Source organism: Perissodus microlepis, chromosome 15, assembly GCF_051167445.1.
Source record: "Perissodus microlepis isolate ML-2025 ecotype Zambia chromosome 15, ASM5116744v1, whole genome shotgun sequence".
Taxonomy (NCBI): Eukaryota; Metazoa; Chordata; class Actinopteri; order Cichliformes; family Cichlidae; genus Perissodus; species Perissodus microlepis.
In genome coordinates, this window is record NC_140475.1 from 13,867,071 (window position 1) to 13,881,253 (window position 14,183).

The 14,183-nt window shown below is 40.7% G+C and overlaps 1 protein-coding gene across 1 annotated transcript in view; it reads right to left on the minus strand.

The window, feature by feature from the left end:
* Positions 1–792: 792 nt before the first annotated feature.
* The window catches only part of lpgat1 (lysophosphatidylglycerol acyltransferase 1), a 59,446-nt gene continuing 46,055 nt past the window's right edge, over positions 793–14,183 (minus strand). The window contains exons 7-8 of the mRNA XM_084952324.1: positions 5,845–5,951; positions 793–3,550 (exon numbers count right to left, since the gene is read on the minus strand). Of these exons, the coding sequence (XP_084808450.1) occupies positions 3,399–3,550; positions 5,845–5,951 (259 nt within the window). The 3' untranslated portion in view covers positions 793–3,398. The remainder of the gene's footprint in view (positions 3,551–5,844; positions 5,952–14,183) is intronic.

Genomic DNA, 14,183 nt, shown 5'->3' on the forward strand with positions numbered 1-14,183 from the left:
ATTCTGTGAATCTTGGGCAGCTCGACTTGCGGGAAGTGTTTCCAGCTGCGCGTCATGTAGCTGGAGTCGAGTGTTTTAACAGACGCATGAAACGATACATTTTTAGACATAAGTTGTTACAGCCGCTGTTTTCTTTGTGAGTATTTATTACACGGCATGCTGCGGGGAAAGCCTGTTCTAACATTTGAGTCTAAGGTTTATTTTTTTAGCACCTGGCAGCTCTTTTTTTTTTTTTTTTTTTTTTTTTTTTTAACTTCTCATCCGTAAATAATCTGCTCTTTCACGTGATTCAGTTTATTTTGAAAAGTCTCAACAGGATCTTGAGCTTTATTGTGAAAAGTTTGTGGAACATAAACAAGCGGACACGCGATGGTGTTACCGTCGTTGTTGCTAACCACAACGCATAAAAACAGGCGCTTGTCCGTCTTATTGTGGTTATATTAAATATAAGAGAAAGAGAGAACTTTAAGAAATTAATATAGCCACTACAGTGACCATCAGAACGATGAAAAAATATTGCCATAAACAGTTTATTTTGTGACACCACGAAACAAACGATAGCGTAAAATGAAACGATAGACGTTTTTATATAGTCATCCGATATATATCGTTATATCGAACAGCCCTAGTTTGAAACCTTGAAGCAGAAGACCACACTGGGTGCCACATATGATAAATCTCCAAAAACCGTGTCATGCACCTTGTTGAAGCGATGAATAAAAGCAAAAAGGGCTCTAACCCAATACTACTTGTTTTTTAGAGTGCAAGAATACATTGACGAGAAGCACACCGTTAGGATCTTTATGTTTTATTCCAGCACAAGTTTGTTTGTGTTGTAAAATGGCTGTGTAGCTAGGAATTAAAGGAGAAGTACAAAATGGAAAATTACAGACAGTTCTAGTATAATTTGTTTAAATCCCTATTGTGTTTATGTCCTAAAACCACATCTAGGAAAACATGATTTCCCTGCCTTCTTTGGAAACATGGTCAACAAATTGAAAAAAGAAGAGGAAAAAAAGATTTAAAAAATGCTTCAGTTTAAGTCACGCTCACAATGGAGGGGAATCTGAAAGGGTCAAAGGATGAAACACCATTACAGCCTGATTTTACATGTTTTCACCTACCTAACTAGCCAGGTAGCCCTTTTTTTTGCATTTCACACATTTTTTTATTTTTATTTTTTATTTAAATCAACAGTGGCACAGAGGGAGGGCAGCAGCTACTAGAAATGCACCTTTTGGGCATTTTTTTGTACAACAATAATAATCACTGCTCCTCAATCATTTTCATATTAAAGCAGGCTAAGCAAAACCACAACATGAGTACATTCGAGAGAGAACATCTGCATCTTCGCAGGGGCCCTGGTGGAGTTTCCCCCTCATCAGAGATTTCTCCCTCACTGGACCAGTTTTACCTGGACACCCCAAAATCTTTCCTCACAGCAACGTTTGTCGAGCGTTTAAAGCGAGGGAACAGCATTATTCAGAGGACTGTGGTCAACCAGAACATCTGGTAAGGCGTTAACAGTTTTTCCCACAAAACTGGGACCGTGTGTCGCTTTTCACGTGGACCTACAGCAGCTATAACCTCACAGAAGCGGATCACACGTCAACTTCCTGGTCAAAACAATACGGGATAACACTGATAAGTGAAGAGGGGGAGGGGATAAAATCCTTGCTTTCTTCCCATTTTTTAAAAAACATTCATATCTTGAAATAAATTGTTTTGAAATGATCACGAACCAAAAAGAAACAAAGAGAAAAGAGAGACAGGCTTCAGTCATTTCACACATTTCCTCAGCTTTGTTATATACAAGATTTAAACATACTGGGACATGAGGACAGAGCAGTTCAAGTAATTTAAAAAGAAACTAAAAATTTGAAACCGCTGCCACACTCTGACAACACAGAGCAATACAACTTGAATCATATATCAACAATGGTTGGATGGGGGTGTGGGGGGGAAATAAAGACGACCACACACTCACTTAGGCAGGTTATGCTGTAAATTTACAGTAATGATGACACCTATAGTTCTGTAAGCCAAAATTTCTATTGCAGAATGCATTAGGGTATCTTTCTATAAAAATCATGTTTATTTTCCATGTCTTTTCCCCCACCCCGACAACAATAAGCATATGGCTTAAATATTTGTAAAACTACGTAGTCCGATGGGGGAACAGTGTCTCTGCCTTCTCAGTCTTGCCTTGCTGAAGCGATCCTCTGCTGTATCGGTATTTATTTTGGAAAGCAGAGAAAGTAGGGTTACTTTTTTCAAATCCAAAATCTTGCCAGTACTTTTCTTTTTGTTTCATTTGAAATAAGTGTTACATCAAATCTCACCAAAGGAGGAAAAAAAGAAAAAGAAAATCCAATCCCTTAATCAAGCGCCACATTATAGCCATCGTCCCTTTTAGAGTTTTCAGTCAAGCCACCAATGTAAACATGATCCCCCCCGTTTCTCAGCAAACTCACGGACACGGAAAAAAAGAGTCCAGACAAGAGAGAGAGAGAAAAAACAAAAAACACTTTAGAAAAAAAAATAAAAAAAAGACATCAACAACAAATACAGTGGCCGTTGTTGTGAAGATATGCGGGCTAAAGGAGGAGAAAAAAAAGAAGAAAACACCGACAGCTACCGTTCAGGAGGTTTTCCTGGAGCAGGGAGCAGTTAGGGCAGTATGGATCCTTAGTGCAATGACGGTCAGAGGAGCGGCCGGCTGCTCGGCCTCAGCGTTCGTACGGCCGCTCGCTCTGCAAAATGTAGCCAGCTGACTCATCAGCGGACCGAAAGAGATGTCCGGTGGGCTTCGTCGACTCTCGCCAGAAGGAAGAATAAGGGCAGACATGATGCTTCTGCTCACACATATTCCTGCACACGCATTCGCATCCATTCATACTTTACTCTGTAAAACTACTGCGGCGAAAGCCTGGGAGTGGGGGGAGGGGGGAAGAGTCCAGTCCAGAGCATCTTCTGGAGGAGTCCTGAGCCTCATATCGTTACCTTTGAAACAAAAGTCATGTACGTGTGAGTGTCTACATGTATGAGGACGTGTAAACATCAAAATGTGGGTCGTGACAAGTGAGATTATTCTGCTAGGCCGCCTCTCTCGTGTGTGTGTGTGTGTGTGTGTGTGTGTGTGTGGGGGGTGTTAGGGTTGTGTTAAAGTTAGTTAACTATGCCTGTAACCAGTTTCATATCGTATGGGGTTTGTGTGTAATCTGCGTGTTTTTGTACTTTGTCTTCATATGTTTTTCCTGTCAAGTCTCGCCTCTGAAAATTGTACATTCATCCATCGTATGGGGGGAGGGGGGTTATGTATGACACTTGGGCCACACACCATCCAATCCTGAGGCTCTCCCAGTGGTCCAATAAAGACTCCCGTCTCATCAGCGCACTCAGAATAAACAGCAGTAGATGTACTGGAGGACGCTGTACCACATGTAGCCTGAGGCGAAAGCAAACGACTGGATCAGGCACAGCCACACGGGGTCGAGGGTCATCTGCCGGGAAACCGCCTCCTTCTGTCCTTCTGGAGGAGGGAATGATCCTGTTGGGGGACGAATAAATGCAGACTCATCACCAGGATGCTCTTATGTGCTTTCTCTTGGTTTTTGTGCTTATTTGGTTATGATAACTTGTAACTACCAACAGAGGTTCAGGCAAAGCACCCCCTATTTTGGTCATAAGTCTGGGTGCTCCTGGCAATTTATTTACTTACTTGTGGTTCCTAGGCTATTGAAAAGTAGAATGGGGGGCTGCAGAAGGCTGCAGGGAGTTTTCCCTTCCCACAGTTGCCAAGTGCTTGCTAATAGTTTTACTAGTCAACTAATTAGCATAAAAGTAGGGGGAAAAACGAGTAATAAACTGTAGGCAAAAGTCAATGAAGCAACTTTCATGTACGAAACACTAGGAAGGCAAACTTTGCATTTATATTCAAGGTTATTAAGTCAATAACATGCTTCACACGAATGAAACTGTATTTTAAATGTTACCCAGTGCATTGTGAATAACACTGCTAGTTAGTTTTTGCCACCAAGTTGGAAAATACATGTTGTCCTTAGCGACAGATGGGTGCCAGGCGGTCGCTGACTGGTCTATAGACCTGTGTGCTTATTCACTTGCCCCAACATCTAGTGTCTAGCTGACTAGTGACAAACATCCCCAATACAGAGTAAAAACGTTAAGATTTATTTTGAAATTTCTACCAGTAAGCAGCTCATCAGCCTCATTACTTTATAGATGAATCTGGTAACAGGTTTGCATTTTCCACCAGTGTGGCAATGTCAGGTAATATTTCCATTGACAGATGAAGGTACCTTACATTGATTCTTACTGCACCTGTTGTTTAAGGTTGCACAGTTAAGACATTTTCACATAAATATTGGACAATTTCGGAGGGGGATTAGGATGGAATATTTTTTTAAGGGAATTGCTTCCACACTGCTGGAAAAGTCGGTGCTTTTGGTGAGGAAGTAGGATGGATAAATTGTGCAGAAGAAGATGCCCACCAAATGCACCAGGTACCTCGCCTACACTGCTGGAGTCCAACATTATAGAGATTTTGTATGCGAGAGCATGTCTCAGTTTTTCTACAAAATATAGAAATGCTGCTGTAGTACATGACAAATGTGTCAGCACGATTGTTTGGGCTTAAATTTAAAGAAATAAAAGGTTCTAGTAGCTTATTGGCCAGACTGCTCTGTAGTTATGAAACAAAGGTTTTGTTAATTAAAAAAAAAAAAAAAAAAAAAATCAGCATTTTCTGTGAATTAACTGATTCATTTATTACTGTGAACCCATAATAAAAATGAACATTTCTATAGAAGTTAGTGAAAAAAACCCATTAAGTTTTATGTAATGTATATGTTTATAATATCCAAAATGTATGCCCTCCTTCACATTTTCCAAAGTGAAGACATTGCTAGGTCGATTTTGGCCCGTGGTCCTCATGTTTGACACCATCGGTATAAAAGATGGACAGCTACAGTGACATCACACACAGACCTCTGAAATCCCTTTCTGACATCTTGCAATAATCTTTTTTGGCTTTGTCACTTTGGTATCCTCAAACTGCATTTGATGCAAGCGGGCGGATCTGACTGTGAAAGTGCACCCTCATTGATTACCAACTCATCAATTTTAGATATATGCTGGATAATCATCTCTTCTAACTTCAAGAACGACCAAATTTTACAAGATGGACTCGATATTTTATCCAGCATGACCCAATAAGGGTGACTGACACTGAAATTCATTAGTAAAATATATATAGTGGTTCACTATCCCATATATTTTAGTAGGACAAGAAGTCTTTTTGCAACCACACACATCGCCAACTGGTGGCCTTTAAAATGAATGCAGGTTCAATGCAAATGAACATTGGCTTCACTTTTCAGAGCCTGAAACTAGCTCCAACTTTTTGCCTGTTTTAATTGTGTTAAGCTAGGCTGCTGCACACTATTCACTGTTAGACTGAGTATAGTTAACTCAAACTGTGCTCTTGTTATTAGGAGCACTTTTGTCATCTATTTCTGGCTTGTGCACGCTCAGGGAACAAATGTGAAGTGCTCAGGCAGGTGTATTTAACATTCAACTGCACAGGTTCTCCATTCTTGATCAATACTATCAGCATCATCCACTTTACACCCTGACATTTAGAGCAGGGTAAAGGAGAAAGCAGCATAGCCTCAAACCACAGCAAAGCGCAGTAAAGACAGAATATTTAGCTAAAATGAGACCACTGCCAATAAATTGAAGTCAAAGCAGTGGTATTGGATAAAGCTGAACCAGTTCATCCCTAGTACCATAGTACTTCAGTTTGATTTTACCACAGTAACATACCTGTGTCGTAGAAATGGGCCAGTAGATCTTCTTTCTCCACAAACCTCTGATATAGCCAGTCAGTCAGGGCCTCAGCCTCCACAGGAACCTCTTTTATCGGGTACATCCTGAGGAAAAAAAAAAGAAAAAAAAGAGCCGGGCAGTCAGGGAGAGACAGAGATGAAACACAGAAAAGGGTTTCTGGAGTCTCACTCAGCAAAAACTGTCTGGATTGATCTGTCGTGCAAGCTGCAGTCCAAAATCCCAGGGAGTCAGCTGTGGACCCTGTGCACAGCAGTCCATTTCAACCTGGCGTCTATTACAGCAGCCTGTGTTTGCTGTAGCTTCAGCTTGTTTGGGGGGACTCATTAGCTGGCCAGCTCATCAGAGTGTCACAGAGAGACAGAAGTGCTGAGGGAGCCCCCGACAGCAGACAGACCACTCACTGAGCTCGCTCAAAAGTGAGTGGGAGGAGAAAGTCAGATTTTCTCTCTGTCCCTTTTCCCCCCTCAAACTGACAAAGTTAGATCAGTGCAGCTCTCAACAAACATAGAAGCTACATTTGTAAGTCACAGAGAAGCCACACTATTAAATCCTGGAAATTCAGCTTCCAACTCATCTATAGCCATACAGAGGAACTAGTAAAGCTGCAAACTGCAGTTACTTTTTAATCATCTGGTAGTTTCTTCATTTATAACTTTATAACTTTGCATATAGATGCTAGGGACTTATAGTTACGGTGCCAGCATTTGTTACCCGCCAAGCCTCGGCCTGAGGTCCTTAGGTATTGACAAAAAGGTGATCGAGCATTTATTTATTTATTTTAGACTACTGAGCTTTACATGGTTATATTCCTCATGTACTTGCACTTGAGTCTTGTACAGCTAATTTCAAAATTCACATTCTAATGCTTTATTATGTTTAAATGTGTCTGCATGACGCACTTTATAATGCTTCTTTTGATAAATGCTTTTAATTTTATGATCATGTAAAACAAAGAAAACAGCCATTTCTCACATTAGGAGAGCAGAGCCTGGTAGAGATTTGATACATTTTTGCCTTGAAATGACTCAAATCACTGTGAATCACTTGTGAGATGTTTTCAGTGGTCATGAATATTTATATTCAAGCATTCCCTTTGTAAAACTTCGCGTAGTGGTTCTCAGACTTTCACTGGCACCCTCCCCCTCACTCGCACACTCACAATAAAGAAGGATCCAAGTTGAATGTTAGCAAAACAAAATGTTGATCTTGTAAGATCAGCAAAGCCTTCGATATATTGCTTACACATCATTTTGAATTCAAACTGAAAGTAACTGTTTCTGTACCTCAAAAACTGACTTGATGAAGGTATGATAGGAAAAGTGTCTGAAGAATAAAGATGTACTAAAGAAGACCTGAATGGATCTGGACTAAAACTAATTAAAACCTCTCTGTAAGTTTTTAAGCAGCTGTTAAACACTCTAAAAACGTGACAACCTAGAAGACGAAGAAAACTAGAAAATATTCCCATTTAAGAAGACATCACAAAAAATTTTTTTTTTTTATTTTTCGTTAATAAATTCATCACTTCTAGATGGCTCAAACTCAATTTTGGATGAGAAATCTGTGTCTGAACAAACTGAATGACTGATTTGGTGGCTGACGTTGCACAAACTGTAGGTGGTTGATAAAAACGGTCACTGTTAAACAGCATAAAAAGTGCCGATGAAATCTCGTCTCTAGCCAGAAGGGGTCTCCAGTAGGCTGCACTCCCACACAGCCTGCCTCTGGTCACCTTCAAATAGAGGTTACAGTCTCCTCCCTTAGACAAAGCATTTCCTCTGCGCTCAATATTCCTGACCGGATAATGTTTGCAGTAAAAGTACATCCGCGCCATTGAGAAAAGCATCTTACGAAAGGAATAGCAAGTAACGAGTATGATGCTAAAACGATCATTTAAAATGTGACCTGTGAGTTCATCGTTTAAATGTAACTGAAGAGAAGAGGCACGTTTCTAAAAGGCCTGCTGCAGACATGATCGCCATGACGATTACCTGTGCAACTAAATGAATCAGTATTCACATGAGGCTCTGAATACAAATATAAATATTAAAGAAACAATGAAAAATGACGAGTAATAGCCTGGATAATGTTTAATCTATTAGTAATCAAGCCAAAAGGAATCAATTAGTTCCCCTCAGTTGGATGAATTTATTAAATCAACCAAGCAAAACAAGAAATAAGGGATTTAATTGATAAAATAATCTTTACTTGCAGACTTACTCAACAAAATGAATAAGAAGATACTCTAAATGAAATTATGACTTTTTAATAACCAGAGCAAACACTCACATGAAACCTTCCATTTCCAAGTTTAAAATGTTGAACTTGTAATTTTTTTTAATTTGAAAAAATGCTTATCACAGAGCATTTTTTGTCTCTTTTTTTTAATGTAATGGGTTAAAAAGGCTCAGTGTAAAGGGACTGATGCAAAGATGGAGAGTCGCTGCAGTAAAGACTTGATCTTTGAACTGAAACCGTCAGTATGACCAAATGAGGGAAAGGCTCGGCCTGCTTGCCCCACAAACGAGAAGGACAGGAGCTGGTGATTGCGCACATGCTCCCTCGTCTGGTTTATATACTTCAAGCGCATGTCTATAGACACTCCTGCTCATTATCCAGCAGTTCACGGTGTGGGTGTTGCTCTGAACAAGATCCTGTCTAAGCAGACCAACTTTTATGTCCCTGCCAGCAAGAAACGCCTGTTAAAATTCAAGTTAAAGCTGACTCAAGTCAACCACTTTCATCCGTTAAAGGCTCTAACAGAGCTGAACTTTTGAAGATAAAACAGCTTTTGACCAACAGCTACATTGGGCCCCCTGAACGGCTCAGCCTGCCCAGAACTGCTGTGGAAACCTGATCGGGTGATTAGAGGCCAAAGCAAGACGTTCCTCGAAGCTTCTCCTCCTGTGTTTGCAGGTATCAGGTCTCCTCCTTGTTACTGATGTGTCATAGGAGCCAACAGCACTGAGGCTTTGTCTGAGCACTAAGAAAAGAGAAACTAAGAGACTGAACGCAATAGGAACATTATTATCTTTTAATAACAGTACAGAAATCAAGCGAGTTACCACCATAACAACAAAAGCCACTAAGTGCTTCTAGTTTAGTTTATGGTTGGCCATTTTTGACTTTTGTGCTTTTAATAGATGCTATTTATGCACCCAATCTTCAGATAATTGACTGCCTTTTTGCAGTAATGATCATCAATGTGGCATCATTAAATAAAAGCGAATGAATTAATTAATTTATGATTTGCAAAGCCATGCAAGGCTTGAGAGTCTTTCACACCTGCTCCACTATAGGATGCCTTTGAAGGGCTCTCATGCTCCAAAATGTAAACCAATAGTGCTGTAACCGTGGCAGAGGGAAACAAAAACCGACTCGGGCCACTTATCAAGAGGGTTGGAACGTTTAGGGCGTTGGGTAGCAGGTGGCTGCCACAGTGGTTTCCTGCAGCTGAAATATTCATGCACAAATCAGGATCTTGTTGGTGTTCAGAGCAGCTGCAGGAGCTGAGGTTGAAGGCGGTGATGCTGGTTCGGGCCCACAAACAAAAAAAACCCACAAAAAAAACAAAAACAAAAAAAACACACAAAAAAACCCCACAACACGCATGCTTAGATAGAACACACTCTGCCTGTATCAGCTGCTTTCTCTGCTTTATCAGCCTGGTTTGTTTGGCGAACAATGGCCATAACCACATCTGCAGAAGTGGCTCCAGATAAACCACTGACAAACCAAATCACTCAGTTTATGGGATGTTCACTGGTTTCATTTCCTGCTCAGAAACCAACTGACGCTTCATTTGCATCTCACACCAGCTGCAAGAATATTTTCTAATTACAGCTCTAAGTAACCATCATGATCATTTATCTTTCAGGTTAAGTGGCTTTTTCTTTCTCCAACAGTACAGTGGCACAGTGGGTAGCACCATCACCTCAGACTAAGAAGGTCTTTGGCTCCCACACAAACGCAAAGCAGGAGATGAAGCATCGCCAAATATGTTTCCAAACCATCTTCATTCTAAGCCAAAGACTAAAAAAATATGGTGAAGCAAATATTCCCTTTGGCTTCACCTGCACAAGTGCAGAATTGGTTTTCCCTGCGTCGGGAGCAGGCGCTGGGTAATCACGGACAAACAGAATCCCGCATTCTTGATTTTTAGTTCACAAACACTTCTTATAACGACTTCTTGTAAAGCAAAGGGGGGTCTAGCAAAAAAAAAGTTTGGGAACCACTGGCCTAACCTGAGGCTTCAAAGCAGGACTTCAGAAAACGGGGGATTTGCTACTAGTAACCTGATCTGACAACATTATTCTCCCTGACAGATACAAAACTAATAATAATAATAATAATAATAAAAATAATAAATTATTTTTTAAAAAGGTGAAATGAGGTCAAAATAGACCTGGGTACCCCGCCCACTTAAAGTTGTGGGGAAATACTAGAAACAACTTTATAGGTCTTTCAGAAAATGTCCTCTAAAAGTGAACATTTAAAAACCTCTAAACTATCCATGCACAGTATGCAGCATTTGTCTATACTCTAAATCCATCTTTACAGAGTAAAGATGGATTTAGAGTATAGACATTTTTAATAGCTGGTAAATTAGCAAGAATCCCCTTACACAGACAGCTTTTGGGGCTATAATATAAGAGCATGTGACACTGAAAAATATAAATCTCTAAAAGTTAAGGATTTAAATTTTAGGTAAGAAGAAATTTTTAGGTTAGCGATGAGGGCCACAACTCTGCTGGCTGCTGATGTTTTAAAGTTGTGAACATCATCATCATCATCATCATCATGGTCTCACTCACAGGAAACAAACAGACCGATCAATCAGTGCATTGCTGCACCTACGGGTCGCATCATTACAGCGGCTGCCGGAGGACGAGCCGAGCGCTCTCTAACAATGCTCCGCTGTGTTTGCAGTGGTGTGAAAAATGAAACGCTGCTCTGCTGTGCCAATGTTGTGCTGAGAGAGAAACAGAGTATGGTGGTGTTTGTATCTGCTGTGTGCAGTTTCAGCACCACGTGTTACAGCGTACAACAACGGTGGCGGCGGAAGCAAAGAACCGGCGGTGATGTGTTGGCGCGGGGCCACGGCTGCGCTCTCATTTCCACCCTAACCCACTTGGCACCGACTCGCTTGTTAACCTGAAACTCTGGCGAACGGACAGACAGCTGGGGGAGAGCAGCAGTTTCTCCTGTCAATAACCTTCAACGTCAGGCTTTTACAGCGTGCTGACCTGCGCTACGGGCAGCAGAGGACATAGATCCTCACTGACATGTGATGTACAAACTACTGCAGTCATTTTCAGGACTTCGGTGAATAAATTACCAATTTTAATAGCATAATTTTCTTGGATTGATGTGCACGTGTTTATTCGTCAGGAAAACAAATCAGGGTAATAAACAGTGTAAATAAGAAGCTTTAAGGCCTTCATATTTACTGTCTTGATTGAGTCATTTAGCTTCTGTACAGCTCTTATTCTTGAGATACTGTTTCCACTCTGAAACGGCGTAGGAAGCTAATTAAATTTGGACAGTGGCTGTAAAAGCCTGTCCACTCGACAAGACTCTTTGGAGCGAAGCCAGTCATTGTTTGGGGACTCTATAAGGTCCTAAATCTCCGGCTGTGAAATCTCGGGAAATAAAGACTATGTCTGGGAGATCTGCTCTTGGGCACAACAGTGCAGAAGGTGAATATTAAGATTACTGGCCAGCGTAGCTCAGGGACAAAAAGAAAAAAGAAAAAAAAAGCCTGTATCTTTCTCATATAGATAAATGTTTTCAACAGCATGCAAAAAACCTGCCGCCTCTGATTTCAAACTATCAATCTTCCTGAAGAGTGAAGGTAGACTGCACGAGATGAAACAACAACTCAAGTGTTTTATTTCTACTATGCTACAACAACACACCACAACAGCGGTCATGTGATTTCCTCGAGGTCGATGCCAATCCCAAAGCAAACCACACGCATGCTCTCTGAGAATCCTAAGGGTCGCTGCTTGTGAAACACCAAGAAGCCCTTATCTGCAATCAGAGAGAAGTTGAGGGATGGTAGGAGTGTGCTCGTTAATTGCTCCATTTAGTCTTTAATCTGCTTCCTCTCCGTCTCAAGACTGTCTGTACTGGAGGAAATGGTTTGATGCTGGCATCAAGAGGCACGACCAAAACAGATATAAAAAGACCACAGGAAGAGGGAGGAATGGTACTTTTTCCTTCACATATAAAACTAATTCACAATACTTTTAACTCAGTTCAATTCAGTTGAGCTTTATTCATATAGCACCAAATCATAACGACAGTCGCCTCGAGGCGCTTTAAACTGTAAGGTAAAGACCCTACGATAATACAACAATCAGACGACCTCCTATGAACAAACACTTGGTCACAGTAGGAAGGAAAAACTCTCTTTTAACAGGAAGAGACCTCTGGCAGAGCCAGGCTCAGAGAGGGGCAGCAATGTGCCACGACTGACCACTTATTTTGTAAAGTTGTTTTCCGATTCAGTACACAAAGACGCACCACGTCTTCAGTATTAAGCCTCAGTAGCAGCATGATTTCCCCATAGCAGCTGAAACTGTACGAACAGAAACATCAACTTGAGGCCCAAATTTTTATTTCCTTAACCCAAGCATGTTAAACAGTTACCAACAAACACTGTCATGTTTTTGTCTCAACTTTGATCTTTTGCATCCACGTGGCAAGATCAAAGTTTCACCTTGTTAAAGTGACCACACACCCCCTCGACAGACTACTGCTCTTGTCTTGCAGAGATTAAGGGCCATCAGGGGAGCATCGACCTGTTATCACTGCAAAGGTTAAGAGTAAGGGCATTAAAACCACTGTCAAACGTAGACGTGGCACCAGTCCTGAACTAACTTAACGGTCACAACACAGATGTCAGAACATCCTGTTATTTATGCGGATTCATAAAGGTCATTTTAACTAGGACACACACACACACACACACACACACACACACACACACACACACACACAAATACAGTAAAATAAAGCACTTAAGTTCCTTTAAGGTTTCCCAATATGAACTACTTCTGTAGTTCATATTATATCATACTGCATGACGTAAATATTCAGGTATCTGAGGTAAATATAGGCCTTTTTAATCCACTATATTATTCACACATCAAAACATTCCCAGCAACTGACAGAGCGACATGAAACACAAAAACTCTTATTTATAAAAAAACAAATAAAAAATAAAATAAAAATCTAAATGTGGCTATGCCCCAAGCTGCATATTTGCATCAGACACCTCAACTCTGTCAATAACGAGTGCTGATAAAATCCCAGTGTTTCCCTTTTCTAATTTTAAATTTACAATACTTAAAACTCACTGGGTTTAATTTCATTTAAAGCTTCACAAAAGGCCGGGAAGTGAAGAAGGGTTAATAGAAACTGTCTGGAAAGAGGGAAAATAAATAAAAACAAAAAACCCCTCGCCACCTCTCTAATCTCAGAGGTACATTCTTCTTCATGAGATGAAAGCAGCTAGTCCAGTGCAGCCTGAAGCACAATTATCAATGTTCATCCAGCAGTGGTGACGTCTCAATTTTGCACAATGACCAACCAGTCAAGTAATATTGCGTGTCTAATCACTGGTAACAGAACAACTTTCAGCCAAAAACATGAGAAGCACTGGTGAGAAGCTGATACGCATGAAGAAGAAGAGAAGCTTTAGATGTTAACAAATGCAGGACCATTTTCCATTGAGGCATTGCTAATTCTACTGAAATATCTGACTACTCTGCTAATGAGCCTCTGGACGAGGGTTCACTATCGAGTGGAGCAAACACGGGTGGGGGATGCTTCCTTTAATGGGTTTCTATAGCAACACTAGCCCTTTGAAGACCCTAAGCTTTAGGAAATAAAACTATGCCTTCTACTCCTGTTTTTTTTTTATTGCAACATGCAATCTATAATCACAAAACACTCATACTGTTACAGGTAAGACACATGAGACGTACTGATCCTGAGAGTAATGTTGGGACATTAATTAGCACACAGCGTGTATGTAATATGTAAGGGCTCAGAGGGGGGAATGTGTCATATATTTTAACAAAGCTATATGTGCAGTTTGCAAGCTCAACACTTCTATGTGAGTCTGGAAATCCAGGTGTGTGGCTCAAAAGCACCCATGTGATGACCAGGCAGACTCCCGAATCCGTAAATCATGTCACCTTTCAGATATTTTCTAAACAGCAGCTTTCAGAAATGTACACAGCAGCCAAAAAAAAAAAAAAAAGGAGGACAAGGTACATTTAGAAAGAAGGATTTCACCATATTTA